Below are 15912 nucleotides of genomic sequence, written 5' to 3'. Positions count from 1 at the left end.
ATCAATATCGATTGAGCTGATTCGAGTTTTAACATTTTCGAATCATTTCAAATTTAAGTTAATTTCAAGTTCAAGACATACCAAGTCCAACTATTTTGTGTCTTTCTTAAATTATATTAGGTTTAGGTCATTTTGATTACCGAATTGTTTCAGGTTTTAATAATTTTTTATTAATTTATTTCGGGTCTGAATTATTTTAGATTTAATCATTCTAATTTTAAATTAGTTTTTCAAATTTATCTTGATTTTAAATTCTGATTAATCGAACCGAATTTTCGGAATCAAATCGAATTCCACAACACACATATTCAATATGAAGTATTAAAATTGGAACAAAAGTCACATTTATTATAGTATAAACTACGCAATACATTTATTTATATAGTAGAAAACTACAGTATCATAGTAACAGTAAAAATGTAAAATTACTACATGACCGAAGAGGTGCGGGCTACAGTTTAAGCCGCTTCAGCTCCCTTTTACGACTTTTTTACCACTCACTGGAGATTTTACTATTACCACCCAACTCAATGACAAAACAAAGACTAAAAAGAAACATCGCCTTACCCCCAAGGCCTAAGCTTAGGTAAAAAACAAAATTACCACACATAAATTCACTTTAATCACTTTCGTATCTATCACTGTAAAATCCTAACAAAAAGGTAAAAACCCACAATTTTTACCTCAACCTTAACTTTTACCGCCGCTTCAGATTTTCCCGGGAAAATGAAGGACAATTGAATGGCGGAAGAAAAGAATAGGGTAACTGTCTGTGACGGGTCTGTTATTTAATAACGGAAATTCTTTCCAGTGAAGGTTTGACCAAACTGCCAATTAGTTGGTGCCACGTTCCAAGAGGTGGAAGTTCGTTTGTCACTGCCTTTGACACGAAACGACAGCGCTTGGCCAACTAAAATGACGTTGGATTGCCAGTTTTGACCCCAGTTCCGGCTCATGCTGGTCCAACCGGTGTTGGTTCCTTTAATGCTCACCTTCACGATATCCCCAGCACCCGCGACGTTGGTGATTAAAACCAAGTTGAAGTAACGGAATCCGTTGATAGTGAATCGTATTCCCCCTTGCTTTCGGCACGGCACTCTGTAAAAGAAAATTAAAATAAAGGGTAATTTATGGATATTGAGAAAGTTTTTGGATTAATTTCATTAAACACCCTCAAACTATCACTCAAATTTAAAATCAATCTCTAAATTTCAATCCTTCCGTCAATCCAACTGTTTATCGTATTAAATTTAGTAGGATTTTTAAAAAATGTCAGATTTTAATATCTCAATTAAGGACGTATGATGAAATTAACCCAAAATTTTAAGACCCTTCGGCGAGTGACGGAAGCCACGGCGGGGGATGACGTAGACTTTGTCTTTTAGTTCCACGAAATTTACATTTCTGCCCTTGAGCGCTTTTCTACGGGAATCAAGGTGAGCTTTAAAGACAAGGGCGGTTTGGTCGTATTATGGATCACCGCAAAACCGTTGGTTAAAAATGGGTAAACGACATTAAATTATGGATGGATTCTTATAGTCTAATCCTACGTCGACAAAAAGGGCGATTCCTTTGAGCCCCCTATTCGCCTTCCCGAGAAAGTGACGGAAAAAAGTCATAAAAACTTGCTTTTTGACAAGCATACAAGAAAAAAAATGAGTTAATTGCACCATTTTCTTTAAATTTTAAAATGTTTCTAATTAAGTCTGTAAAGTATCATATTGTATCAACCCGATCTTTCTGTTAACATGACCATAACCCTATAAAACACATGGATCAAATAGTAAATATGTTTCTACCTATTGCACGAACTTTAGATCTGACGTGTTAAAAAAAAAACTGATAATACTATATATATTTTTATAATTTGATCCACGTGTATTAAATGTGCTTTACACCATATTTGAAATGACGGTTAGATTGATTGATAGAACATTAATTCTTTGAAAATTCAATTAGAATATTTTAAAATAAAAGGATTACTAATTAATATTTTAATAATCCGACCATTGAATTAATTAATATTATACTTCTTAGACATGTAAAATTTTGAAACGATCCGATATCGTTATCATATCAATATTAAATATTGTTTGTATATATGTTTAACGGTTATACTTTTTTATTGACATGCAAGATCTATATAAATGGAATACGATTGTTGATTTGTTAAAATATCAATGGTAAGAAAAGTTACGAAATAATGTTAGTTTAACCCCGGTGTAAGTAGATCCTATTTTAAAATATATACCAATTTGAAATTTCAAGGATAGTTTGAGTACTTCTAGTGTAATTAACCGGAAATAGAGAACCAACTTAAGAAATAGCAAGTGTTAAACGAGAGAGATTTTAGCGACTCACCGTCGGAAAGAAACGGGGACAATACCGGCACGGTACTCAGCGATCTTGAGGAACATAGGCATGGCAAGGTCAAAATGAGGCCGTGGCGGGTTACACCAACCACCATTATCGCTGGGAAGAGCGAAATTAGGAGGGCAGAAATTAGTGGCGGTGATGAAAATAGAAGGGCTACCAGGATGACACCACCTCGGGTCATTAGCACATTTGATCTCAAAACAAGCACCGCAACTAAGGCCATTGTTAAACAACGCGGTGCTTAGAGCCGCCGTGTTGACACCGTAGCCTTGGCTGTATAAATTCCCATATCCACACGCACCACCTGAATGAAAAAGAGAGTGAAATTTGAGCAGCGAATAAAAATGGGTTTTTTTTGTTTAATGAAATAAAATTACTTACCCATTGTGCCAGAAGCATCACTGCCGCCATAGAAAGTGGCATGAGCAGTTTCCCAGGATCCACCGGTGTAAACACCGGGGATTCTTGCGTTAACTAATACGAAAATGGAGAACAATGAAGCTAAATGAAGCATGGTAAAGGAAGAAGATGAAGCAGCAGTAGCCATTGTTTTTTGTTTGTATAAAAGAGGAATAGAAATGTTCTTTGGGACGAATGAAATGTAAGGAAGAAGATGAGGAGTACAGGGTACTTATTGAGAAGCTAAGGGAATCACTTCACAAGTTTTAAAATATAAAAAAAATACATTTTATTAAATTTAGATTCTACTTAAATTAATTTCAATTAAATTGGTTCCGATCACTTCGTAGGTTAATCGATTTTTTATTTCTTTAAATCAATACCTTAATTGATTCAATCCGGTTCAAAACATTAAATAAAGTTCTTTCAAACTCGACCTTAGGGTTGTTAGATAGAACTGCCCAGGGCCAAGGTTGGAAGGAACCCAAAAAATATTTTTTTAGCTTTTAACATAAGGAAAACAATTTCAGTGCATAATGCTTAAAACTACCCATACCCTCTCCATAACCCATAAATAGGAGAATAATGCATTTTAGCGCATTCAAACTCATATTTTCCTACATTAACAGCAATGCCCATGCCAATCGAATTAACTCAATCTACAATTTTAAAAATTTTAGACATGTGTTCAATGTATTAATTTTATATTTTTTTTATTTTTATTTTCGAATGTGACATAATTTAATAATGAAATGTAAATTTTTAGGGTTATAATTCTAAGTATCTTTCAACCAAGTATTGATGGTTAAGATTTTTTAGTGATATTTTTCCTTTAAAATTCACATTAAACCTTTTCTTTTGAGCATCTTTTTAATTTGGATATTTCTTCTTTTTGTTGAGGAATTTTCTTGACATAAGATTTCTTTTGATATTTTGAAGGATTTTTTTTTTGGCTATGATCTTTATTCTTCATTACTTATTTGGGACGATTTCATTGACTATATTCCACAAAGATGAAAAGTTGAATGTAGGAGAATGAAAAAATGAAAAAAAAAAGTACTCCTCGTAGATTTGATTAAAGGGTAAATCGATCTGTTTTTATTAAAAATTGGTGTAATTGATAGAATAATCATACAAGTACACATGATGTGGCATGTCACATGTACTTCATGGTGACGTATATGGACCCGTTTTCAACAGTAGAAATGGATAAAATTTTTAACAGATTTTGCTTTTTTATCTAAGGACTAATTTGCCCATCTTTTGAGTAGAGGAGGGAAAATGCAATACGACTCCTAAGAAGGATCTCCATAATACTTTTGTTATTTTTTTGTATTGCTCAGGTTTTTTTTTTTTAAACCAAAGTAGCCATTGTTGACAACAATAACTACTCTCTTTGCTACAAGAGCTTTTCAGGTAATTAGGAATTAGGACTAATGTGCCAATGTTATATATGTTAGGGTTATGGTCCCAAAATTGCACACAGTATAACTTTTCTAATATCCCATCCATAGGAAAGAGAGAGCAAATATTCTTTAAATTTCTTGTGTGCTGATTAGGAAGACCAAATCCCCAAGATCCGCAGATTTCAAGAAATCGATGAATTTAGGTACGCTTCCACATCTAGTTTTGTTCTTGATTTATTCTTGATAATTTGACATGATAGATCCTGGTTTATTAAGTTTTATTTCAGATTTATTTTACAAATCTAACATCGAAATGTGCAATGAGTTTATTAACTTTTAACTAGATAACTTTTATTGTATATAATTTTTAGTCGAATATCTTTAATAATTATTTTTCATTCACTTTATTGTTATAATTATCTTTGAATTTAACACACATCTAACCAGTAATTTTACTCTCACTGCTACAATATTCAATCTCATCGCTATAATAATTAATTTAACTTTCAACGCTATTCCTAGTTTAACCGAAACCAATTTTATCATCCATCCAAATAAACCCGAATCACTATGACCTATTCATAAATTATGACGGTTACATTTTGTGAACGAGGATTAAACTTACATAAAATAGTGATGGACAAAAATATAGTGAAGGGAATCGAATAAAAAAAACATGTCAATTTATAGTTGAGATGTAATAATTTCGTAGGGTTAATATTTTTGAGATAATTCTTTAAATTTTAAAATATTCTATTTATATTCTTAAACTATTAATGTCGTATTAATAAAGTCCTTTCGTTATTAAAATCGTTAATTTAATCATTAAATGAGACATCGAATCTTATACGACATAATTTAAAATGAAAAAATTAAAGAAAAATGAACATCGTAAGAATGAGCGTTGAATCTATTACAAAATTATTATCCACTCTCTTTTATTTTCGGTTTTAAATTACATGCATAAGATTTTATTTTAAAGTTTGTGATTATTTATTTATTTATTACAAGTTGAATAGGAGACAAGAAAATGGTGATTTTTATGTGTGAGACGAAGGATCTATATCCAACAAATTTGTGAACTATTTTGGTTTTATTAAAGTACTGTCCTTGCATTGTGTGGGGGAGTAGGGGACAATTACTAAATGATATTAATGGTTAAACACGAGTCCTGGCGTGGTGATAATTTATCTCGTTTGTTAATCATGTGGTAAGGGGTGAAGTTAGATTATTTTTTTATTAGAGTGGCGGGATTATATTATATATTTTTACGGAAGTTAAAATACAATTTTGTCATTGTATTGAATTATAATTTTACATTAGAAGGATTAAATTAAATTTTATTATATTTTTGGGGATAAATTTATAAAATTTAGGAGTCTTTTAATTCATATATTTTGTCGGAGTGGACTTCGCCAACCTTATTTCAACAATTATAGCTTCACCCATAGATAGGCACCTCGTCAACTTTGATCCTTGCAAGCACATATATGATCGATGGGTAGAGTGCCTCCAATCCATCTTGCCAAAGATGGGTGTTAAGCCTCCTTCTCGCATGAATCACACATAAAACTTCATCAAATCAACGTTAATCTAGTCAAAGCTTATGTCCCTAATGAGCCAACCTTAATAGGATTAATTTAGACACGTGTCAAGGCTTGAGTACAAAGGGGAATCAACCTTTCCCATAAATACCCTTTCTTTGGCATTAGAGGACTCTTCTCTTGCAAATTCAGATATTAAAGTTACTATTCGTTGTGGATTCAAAATGGATATGGATAGACACTCTAAAATTTCTATTATTCGAATATGTATTACTTATTCGAACAACAGATTCAAAATCTAAATCTGCATCAAGATTCCATATTCATATTTGAACATCTAACAGATTTAGAAATGATCGATTTTAATTTTTAACATATCTGGATTCAATTTTTTTCGGATTCAACTATCTAACAAATAATAATTCGAATTTGGATATCGATACTAGGATAATTTACGAATAATAAACAAATTTCATTTGAAATAGAAAAAAATTAAATTTCATAGTAATGTTAGAGATGATGTACTCCATTGTACATTAGATTATTATTCAAATTAATACACAACCAGCACACTTTTTCTTGTCGGTGACAATAAATGCTATATAAAAACATATAAAATGTTTATTTATTTTACTATATTACCTGTCAAATCATTTCCTTAAGCTGTTATTAAGGCTAAAACAAGGAATATTAATTAAAATTAAACCCAAATGTGTCTGTCAGCCATAAGTGAGGGACTAAAAAAGGAATTTTATAAAATTTTATATGATGATCTAATGGTTAAGGGTGTTTACTGTCTTAGATGTAGTTTGGATTCGAGTCACGTCATTTTAGCACATTTAAACCTATATTCTTCTATATTGGCAATAATACTGATACGAATTGAGCCAAGACTGAATTGATAATTTTAATCATTATTAAATAATAGTATTAATAGTGAAAAAAAAGAATATTTATCATGACCAAAAATATTTTCTATAAAGGAATTGGAAAAAGTTAATTTGGATAGGACTAAAAGCATTGTGTGGGTACAACCATGTGGGGTGGATCCTTATCAAGGGGACAATGCTCACTATCCCAAATACATTTAGACTTTGTTCATAAACATGTGATGTTTACATATATCTCTTGGTATAGAAATTATTGAACTTGAATGGTTAATATATTAAAAAACTAAATATTAGGATGGATTTGCATTTATTAAATTGATGTATCGTTGAAAATATATTATTGTAAAACGAATTAATCACTGTGTCGTGAAAGAATCATTGTTTTAGAAGTAAATTCATCCTGATCGGTGAAATCGTGTAATGGACGTCACCCCCAAGTTAATACAATATTTTAATATTTGTACACCCAAATAAAGAAGGTGGAACACAAATGGTATTACTCTTCTCACAAGTGTTCAGAAAAGTAGATTGGGAACTAAAGCCAAAAACTTGGTCAAAAATTTACTGGAAAAGTTTTTTGAATAGAAAACAGACGAGTTAAGAAAGGCAGAGAAGAGATTGTTGTTTGCTTGTTGTTGTGTAAAATGAGAAGAACGACTTGCTATTTATACTGTTTTCTGAAGGGGCAAAATGGTAAAATAACAGTGTCGGTTTTATTTAAAAAGAAACACACACGGTCTATGTTGTAGACACGCGTGAACACGAACACGAACACGAACAAGGCCAAGCGATGACATGTGTGCGCCTTTAGCCCTAATTGTGTGCTTGAGTTGTACTTAAAAATATCTTATGACAATGTTTTAAAGAAAAATATATAAATAAAAAAGGACTTATTTGAACAAAATGTACAATTTTTGAAGACATTTTAATATATTATCAATCTAAATTTTGCCCTACCTAAGGCCCGTGAGATTTCTTCATCCATTGAGATCTTCCTCTTTCTTTGCATCCACTTTGATTCATCAAACTTTATGGGCCATTGGCTCCACCCCAAAACCGACACTTATTTGCCTATTTGTTAAGTTTAGAGTTAGGTTTTCGTAATAGTTAAATCGGTTAGATCATTAGTTTTTTATTTGATTGACTTGATCTGTTTGTCCGGTTTAATTAAATAAATTATTAAAATATTTATAATAATTTAAAAATAAAAAATATATATATTAAAAAATAGAGAAAATATGTTCAGCTAATTTTTTTTAGTCCGATTCAACTGATTATGAGTAGTTCGAGGGTTAACCGATATAACCACTCTCTTTAAATTGATACCCTAACGATGCTTGATCCAACTGATCCAGTTTGATTTAAACAACAATGGTCTTGAGTTTGTTATAATTAGGTCCTTGCTTGGCCTAATGAATAGGGGTTTAAGACCTTTATAAGTTCTAGCATCACAGACTCCAACATATAAACGGGTTTGAATTAATCCTTTATAAATATAGATGAATTTAGACAAAATTTGAAGTTCATTTTCAAATATAATATTGATATCAGACAACCACCTAGCTTGACCTGTAAACATTTATACTCCATTTTTGTTATATGATCCATGGAGACTAATTTTTTCGGGGTTCGTGACTACCTCTCTCAATAATATTTTCTCCAAGGTATGAATACGAGTTTTTTAAATGAGAGTACAATATACTTTACCATCCACTTTTAATTGGTTAGAAAGGTGATCTTTAATCGAGTTTGAATCAAAATAATCCAAACCAAGTCAGTTAACATATCGTTTTTGTTTTGATACATGAATTTCCAATATCATTCACTTTTAATATACAATAAAAATAGTAAAAAAACCAAAGCAAGCCAATATCACCATGAAGGTCAGTTTACCTAGCAATTGTAGCATGGGACTTCGTAATATATAAACATATTAAAAAACGAATGGCTATTACACATGGTGGTACTGTTGAAATTTCGTACATGAAATTAATGCAGTGTAGAGCTAGAAAGTTCCATGTTTTTGGCATAAAAAATTAGGTGCATTGCTGAGACAACATAGGCTCTGGATCTGAGATTTGGTGGTGCCGGCAAAAAGGTATGTGGTGGTGTTTGCGGTGGTGGAGCAAAGTTACATTCACTTGGCTGCCTAGTTGGGTGGCCTGCAATTATAGCATATTTACAGATGTAGGGTATATTTTTTTTTGACCCCTTTAGTCAAAAACTTTCAAATTAGTTCATATGTGTTAGATTGAAGAGAAAACGGAGTCTCTTTGTTAAAAATTACTCCTTGTGCATTAGTATGAGGTACACGTAGCATGTCATATGTCATTCTCTGTCTATTCTGGCATATGTTCCCGTTTTTAACCGTACAAATGCATGAAAATTTTAACATAAAAGACCAATTTACTTATTGATCTAACATATAAGGACTAATTTACAAAATTTTTGAATAGAAAAGACAAATTAAAATAACTCTTCATATAAAAATTTTCATCATACTTTTACACTATGCATCATTTCACCTAAGCTATACATTTTTCATTCAAACTATTCATTACTTCATTCAAGAAATGCGTCGTTTTCAAGTATTTATTGAGTTATTATAAATATAAACTCGAAGATGAGCATTGAATACAAGCACATGTTGGTTGAAATTTTCCTAGTTGATCCATTTGGAGGATAGACAATAAGGAGCCAAAGTTTAATGTTTGTTTTTATTATTATAAACAATTGAATTTATTCATGCCGGTTGAGTCTTAGTTCGACTGGTATGGACATTATTATTAATATAGAAAAATGTAACTTTAAGTGTGCTTAAACGTATTATCCTCGTATTTATGGGTAATTCTAGACATTAATATACTATAACTAACATTCTCAACATTCACAAAGAAGTTGTTGATCTAATATTAGTCAAAGAAACATGTTAGGTGCTACAAGAATTTGAAAAACATTCAGACAACAAACACACAAAATCTGTCGTGAAAATTTATTAGTTCTAGTGTTAATTTCGGCTCACATTTTAAATTAATCCTTGAACTTTAAAATATTTTAATTGAATAGTTTAGGTATAAGTATCGTATCGATTAAATTTATTCGTCTTTTTAGTCATTAGTTTCAGTGTTAAATATCAACTCAAATATGAGACGGAATATGTAAAATTCTTGGGTCAAATTATAAATATGTGTTACATCTGGCACGTTAAGAGAAATAACTTTTCTAAATATAATTGACACGATATTTTCTTTTAACATGTCAATTTCAAGTTGTTCATGCAATAAGTACACACATGTTTATGATTTGATCAGCGTGTTTTAAATATGTTTCGTATATTGAATGCTTAAATTGATGATTAGATTAACAAAAGAACCTTACAATCGATATGGATTACCCTGATTAGTTATGTAGGACATTGTTGATATTGGTTAACCCCATGGCTTTTTAATGAACATTGGAGATAATTTCTCCTTGGCTTCATTATATTCTAATTTTATATATAATAGTACATGTAGATTATTTGAATTTTGAACAATGACAAGGAATGTAGACTACATTTTTTTCCCTCTAGACATAAACATAGGATCTAAGCTATCACCGGTGTCTCAACAGCAACTTGGCCGGCGTAACTAACATCGGATTTGACATCAGTTTCCCATAGCTCGGGTAATGCCTGCTTGATATTATGAATGCTTTCCAATGCGTAATCAGCACCTTTTGGTCTTTGGGAAGTACCAACCTGCAAACAGAACAGCTATTCATATACATTCCAAGCAAAAATGTTTACGTTAATTGAGACACCAAAACACTTTCCATGGACTTACCAACACAGTGTGTAGACCGACACGTTTTCCGGCTTGGATGTTACGGACACTATCGTCAAAGAACAACTGAAAACGGGCGGAATCCGTTAGTTGACCGTAACAACTTCGAAGAATGAAGTACACAAAAGAGTAAATTTATAACATAAATCTTACTGTTCTTTGGGGATTGATTTTGGCAATCTTGAGAGCAAGTTCAATGGCACTATCTTGTGGTTTGCAAACAATGGGTGTTTTAGGCAATGTTGCACCTGGCTTTGGGTCGGCAAAATGACCGATTATGTCGAAAATCTCGGGGTTCTTAGCAACACTGGTCGTGGTGGAAACCGATCCCAAGAACTCGACGTCGTCCTCGTCATCGGAGACCGTGTTCTTATGGGTAGGATTGAGGGTTTCAAAGCAAATAATCCCTTCAAAACAGTCTTCTAATCCAAGTTTACTAAGAGCTTTAATTGCATGGACCCTATCAGCATTTGTGAAGATCTATATTGAACAACACACGTATTAATTGGACAATACCATCAAAATAGGGTCAATATTTGCTTATATTGGGCATAGCCCATTACTTACAATTTTTCTAATAGGCAAAGTCAATAATAGGCTCCTCAATTGAGGGTCTGGTTTTAAGTTCTCATAAGGAAGCCCTCCATGGACATAGCTATGGTAATCATCATAGTCAAAGTCATAACCAACAGCCTGCAAGGAGAAATAAAAATAAGGTAACCCCCATTGAATTTATAGCTTTTACCTAATGAGAAAAAAAAAACAAGAAAAAATAAAAAGTAAATATACCCTAAGGCCAGCCATTGTTGTCCCATAATTCTTATACAAGTAGTTGGACAATTCAACAATTTTCTCCTTTCCAATCCCCAGCTTTTCAACCATGTAATCTGTAAAAAAAAATTAAAAATAAAAATTGGGTTATTTTTTTTCTTCTGGTATGGTACAATTAAAAGGTTAGTATACACGTACATATGGTAGCGACATATCCACAGGACACACACACACACACACACACGAAAGGAGGGGCAAGTAGGAGCCCTGACTCCCCTAAAATAAAAAATTGTGCTTTTAGCTCTTAAAGTTTTATAAAATTTTTAAGTAAATAAATGGTAAAATTATAATTTGACCCAAAAAATGATAGAGCCTCTGATTAGGTTCAAAAGGGAGCTGTCCAAATAAAGTTCCAACACTTGCTCTCTTGAAGACTCAAACCTGGATGGATTCTACAGATGAACAATTTTTTACTATGGGACCAATCACGAGAGTACAATTTGGGTTTAGTTAAAAACAGAAGAAAGAGTTAGATGATACAATTACAAAGATCACAATGGCAAAAAATCCTTTACCTTTAATGTTGTTTCCACATGCTTTAGCAAGACCAGAGCTCAAGGGATAAAGGGTATCATCAAGATCTGCAAATTCCAATAGAAAAAAGGGTTTCATTATATCATTTAAAGGCCTTTTAGTTCATATATTAATTAATTAACCTTTGATTTTTCTTTTTTCTCATTTAGCTTACCAAAGAGAAGGCAATCATATTTGGGCCTTGGAGATAGTCCATATATGTCCTCATATTCCATTTTTTTTTCTCTCTCTTTGATCAATACACCTTAAATCACCAATGAAATTAAGTTAACATCATAGTCCAAAAATGTTATTATAGAGTTTATATTATTAAAAAAAACAACTCAAATGGTACATTTTTAAGGAGTTGGAAAGGAAAAATGATGATAATTTTAAAAAACAAAAGCATTAAAAGATGGTGAAAAATAAACCAAAAAAAAACCCGAATTTAAATCCGTGTTTGGTGTGTTGGTATGATAATTATGATAAACATCCTAGATGTAATATGGGTTCGAGTCCTACTAAGATTTTGCCCTGAACCCAAATTTCTTTCCACCATGAAAGAAAAGATCAGAACTTTTTCGGCTTAAAAAAATGCATTATGTAAAGGTGGCACTTTTCATTTCAATATGATAGGAAAACAAACATCAAAGAAATGGTACCAAAAAGAAAAGCTTTGACAAAGAAAAGAAAAATGCAAGAAAATTTAAGGTTATAATGAGAAAATAAAAACCATACCAGTTACCAAAAAACAGGGCAAAGCTAACAGAAGGAAGTGTCTTTGAAGAACAAAAAAAAAAAAAAACAGAGGATTTTGTTGATGTTCTATAGGAAGACCAGAGGGCCAAGGAGGAGGAAGAACAGAGCTAGAATTGGGTTTTTATAGGCAAAAATGGTGGGCTCCTTTGTAATTTTAATTAAGAAAAAGACTTTTTTTTTTCTATTATGTTGTTAAAGTAATCACATTTAACTTGTGTTGAACAAAAAGAAAACAACAGAATCTTTTTCTTGTAATGTTCAAAGTGCATGAGAAAGTGAGAAAGTCACAGGAAGTAACCTAGAAAAAGAAAAACTTTCTTTAAAGGTTTAATTTTGATTTTTAGTCCCTTTATTATGTTGAAAGTTGAGAATTGATCTTTTATTTTAATTTGGTATAATATAATCCTTCAGTTTTATAATGTTATCAGGGGTAAAGCCAGAAAATTTTTAGTGGAGAAGGGTGGAATTAAATTATAAATTTTGAGAGGTTAAAGTGTAATTTTATCATGTATAAACTTATGATTTCATCATTTTCTAAGGGACTAAATAGAATTGTTTTTGTTTTGGGGGTCAAAGTATAGTTTTATTACATATTAACTTCTAATTTTAAATTTTTGAGGGGACTAAAAGGCCAGCTTTCCATTGAGGGGATAAGGCAAAGCAAATTAGTCCTTATACATTAGATCAAAAAGTAAATTGGTCTTTTTTATTGTTAAAAATTGGTCTGGCTGATAAAATAACCAGATTGTTACACATGGTGTGTCACGTGTACCTCATTCTGGCATACAATGACCAATTTTCAATAGTAAAAATAAATAGAATTTTTAACAAAACGATCAATTTACTTTTTGATCTAATGTCCAGAGACTAATTTGTCTATTTTTTGAGTAGAGGAGACAAAATGCAATCTGGCTCCTAGTATAAGGGCCTGAATTGTACTTTTACCGAAGATGACTAAATTATGTTAAATTAAAACAGGGAGATTAAATTCAAATTTCAAAATAGTAAAAGGACTAAAACCAATATTAAACCTTTCAGAGAAAATTAAGAAATAAAAAAAGGTAAAACCGAGTTAGCTGTCTGAATAAGACTCTCAATGAACTTTTACATTCCCTGTTTTGTCCCTATTTTTCCATTTGTCTAAACTTAGGCCATTTGTTTATTATTATTTTATTACAACAAAAACCTATATTTGTCTGAATATGAAGCAAAATTTAATGTCATTTGGTGAGCTGTAAACTGTTATTTGGCTTCTTGTAATCAGTTTGGCACAAAAGATTGGATGCAATGCTTAGCCTACAAAACAGGTAATTCTTTTCATTTTTTAATAAATATAAAAATTAAAGATACCATTTTTTTAATTTGTAGGCTAAATCTCAATTATCAATGTGAACAACATATAATATCTGGGTATGAGGTCGATCTTCGCTCTGAGTATGGAACAACTTTAAAACTTATGGTCAATATCTATATTTCTTAATGAATTTACAGAATACAAATAATTAGTTACTAGATTCGTTATGATACATATCAAATTAGAGTTGAAGCTAAGACAAATCTTCTTTCTTTACTTTCTTTGCGATATATTTTAGTGAGACACTCTGGTTTCGAGTAATTATATCGAGTTTTGATTAACTTTAAAATCGATTTAGGTCTTACTCTTAGATGAGATAAACTTTTTCAATATTGTCTTCATCTACAAAGTTCGTATTTAAAATCTTACTTAATAGATATCAAGTTGCTTACCGTTCAACCCAATAAATATTGGTATTCATGGGATAGGTAGGTTTGAACTATGAAGGATGTATTTTAATCATATTTGGGCTAATAATGGTTTTAGTCCTTGTATTTTGCTAGAACTTGGAATTTGTTTTCTTTTGTTTTAATTTGACACAATTTGATCCCTCAACTTTAATATCAATGTTTTCATCCTTCACAAGACTTGTACTTCTAGCATGGTCATGGTCTTACTCCTTGTATTATGCTGAAATTAGAAATTTAACCCCTTTAATTTGACATAATTTGCTCTCTCTATTTTAATAACATTTTTTTCCAACTATAAGACTCATACTTGTAGCATTACTTAAGAGGTATCAAAGCTCCTCTTCACTCAACCTAATAAATGTTGCTATCCTGGGTTTGAACAATGGAGTATGTACTTTAATCAGGTTTGGTCTAATTATGGTTTTAGTCCCTATATTTAATCATAAAATATCTTTTTTTTATTTGATCTCATTATATGTTCTTATCGTATCTGCTCTTTTCGATACAATACCCAGAACTACCCATAGCCTCTCCTCAACCCATAAATAAGAGGATAATGCGTTTCAGAATACTCAAACCTACATCCTCCTACATTAACAACAAAACCCGTATCAATCAAATTAAAACTCAATTAACTAATCATTAAATATCTAAGCATTTTATGAATAATGGAGGGAGAAGTACAGGGGGTACACTCTCATTATTATTTATCTTTTATTGAACAAGTGGTTGTATTGCTTTTCACAAATCAATACAAAAAGAATTATGTCATGTGTTTCGTTTGGGTATAAAAATAAACTACTAGGTGTGAACATAGGTAGGGTTTGTTTTTTTCTTTGTGTGTGTTTAGATAGATGGTGCAGTATGTTTAACTTACTTTTTGTCTTATGCTACAATATTGTTATAATATTTAATCTTATCGCTATCGCTGTTTTTACACTAACCACATATAAACGCACCGTCCATCCAAACCCACACTTAATGTATTTTAAAATTTATTTAATTATAATTTTAAATTTTATTAAATTTAAGAAAAATAAGTTAGAACCATATTTTTATAAAGTATTTGTTTAGGATTAAACTTTGACTATAATATCATATTATAAGAGAAAAAATATAGAAATGACAAGTGTTGATTTATAACTTGATTTTTGAGTAAAAAGTAGATTAGGAAGGAATATCTAGACATGTGATTGCAGCTGAAGTTTTACATTACTCCACAATGAATCAATCATTCAAGATTGATGTGTTAGCATCAATCCATATATATTAGCACAATATATATTATTTAAGTTACAATAATTTGAGTTATTAATAACTTTACTTCAGTTGGACTAGTCGATTGAGTTTTAATTCTAATAGTATTGGTATTGCTGTCAATGCAGGAGGGTGTCGGTTCGAATGCGCTGAACTACATTATCTTCGTATTTAAAGATTAGGAAGGAATTATGGATAGTTTTGAGCATTATATAAAAAAAAACAAATATAATAAGAACCTATAAAATTTAACTCGACTAATTATCTTACCGAGTAAAACTTGAATTTAGATAGTAAATTTGCTTTGAAACTCTTTAGAAATTTATAAAATTATGAAATATTATAATGA

The 15912-nt window shown here is 31.1% G+C and overlaps 2 protein-coding genes across 2 annotated transcripts; both read right to left on the bottom strand.

The window, feature by feature from the left end:
- Positions 1-321: 321 nt before the first annotated feature.
- Positions 322-2990, bottom strand: LOC105786498 (expansin-A6). The gene is made up of 3 exons (XM_012612961.2): positions 2758-2990; positions 2362-2680; positions 322-1098 (listed from the first exon to the last, which is right to left on the bottom strand). The coding sequence occupies exons 1-3, from the start codon at positions 2921-2923 to the stop codon at positions 789-791; spliced, it is 795 nt and encodes a 264-aa protein (XP_012468415.1). The 5' UTR covers positions 2924-2990; the 3' UTR covers positions 322-788.
- A 7066-nt stretch (positions 2991-10056) lies between these two features.
- Positions 10057-12681, bottom strand: LOC105786497 (suppressor of disruption of TFIIS). Its single transcript, XM_012612960.2, has 8 exons — positions 12522-12681; positions 11959-12048; positions 11786-11851; positions 11229-11326; positions 11007-11132; positions 10593-10919; positions 10440-10505; positions 10057-10354 (listed from the first exon to the last, which is right to left on the bottom strand). The coding sequence occupies exons 2-8, from the start codon at positions 12017-12019 to the stop codon at positions 10202-10204; spliced, it is 897 nt and encodes a 298-aa protein (XP_012468414.1). The 5' UTR covers positions 12020-12048; positions 12522-12681; the 3' UTR covers positions 10057-10201.
- Positions 12682-15912: the final 3231 nt, after the last annotated feature.

Source organism: Gossypium raimondii, chromosome 1, assembly GCF_025698545.1.
Source record: "Gossypium raimondii isolate GPD5lz chromosome 1, ASM2569854v1, whole genome shotgun sequence".
Taxonomy (NCBI): Eukaryota; Viridiplantae; Streptophyta; class Magnoliopsida; order Malvales; family Malvaceae; genus Gossypium; species Gossypium raimondii.
This window is presented reverse-complemented; position numbering and strand designations above follow the sequence as displayed.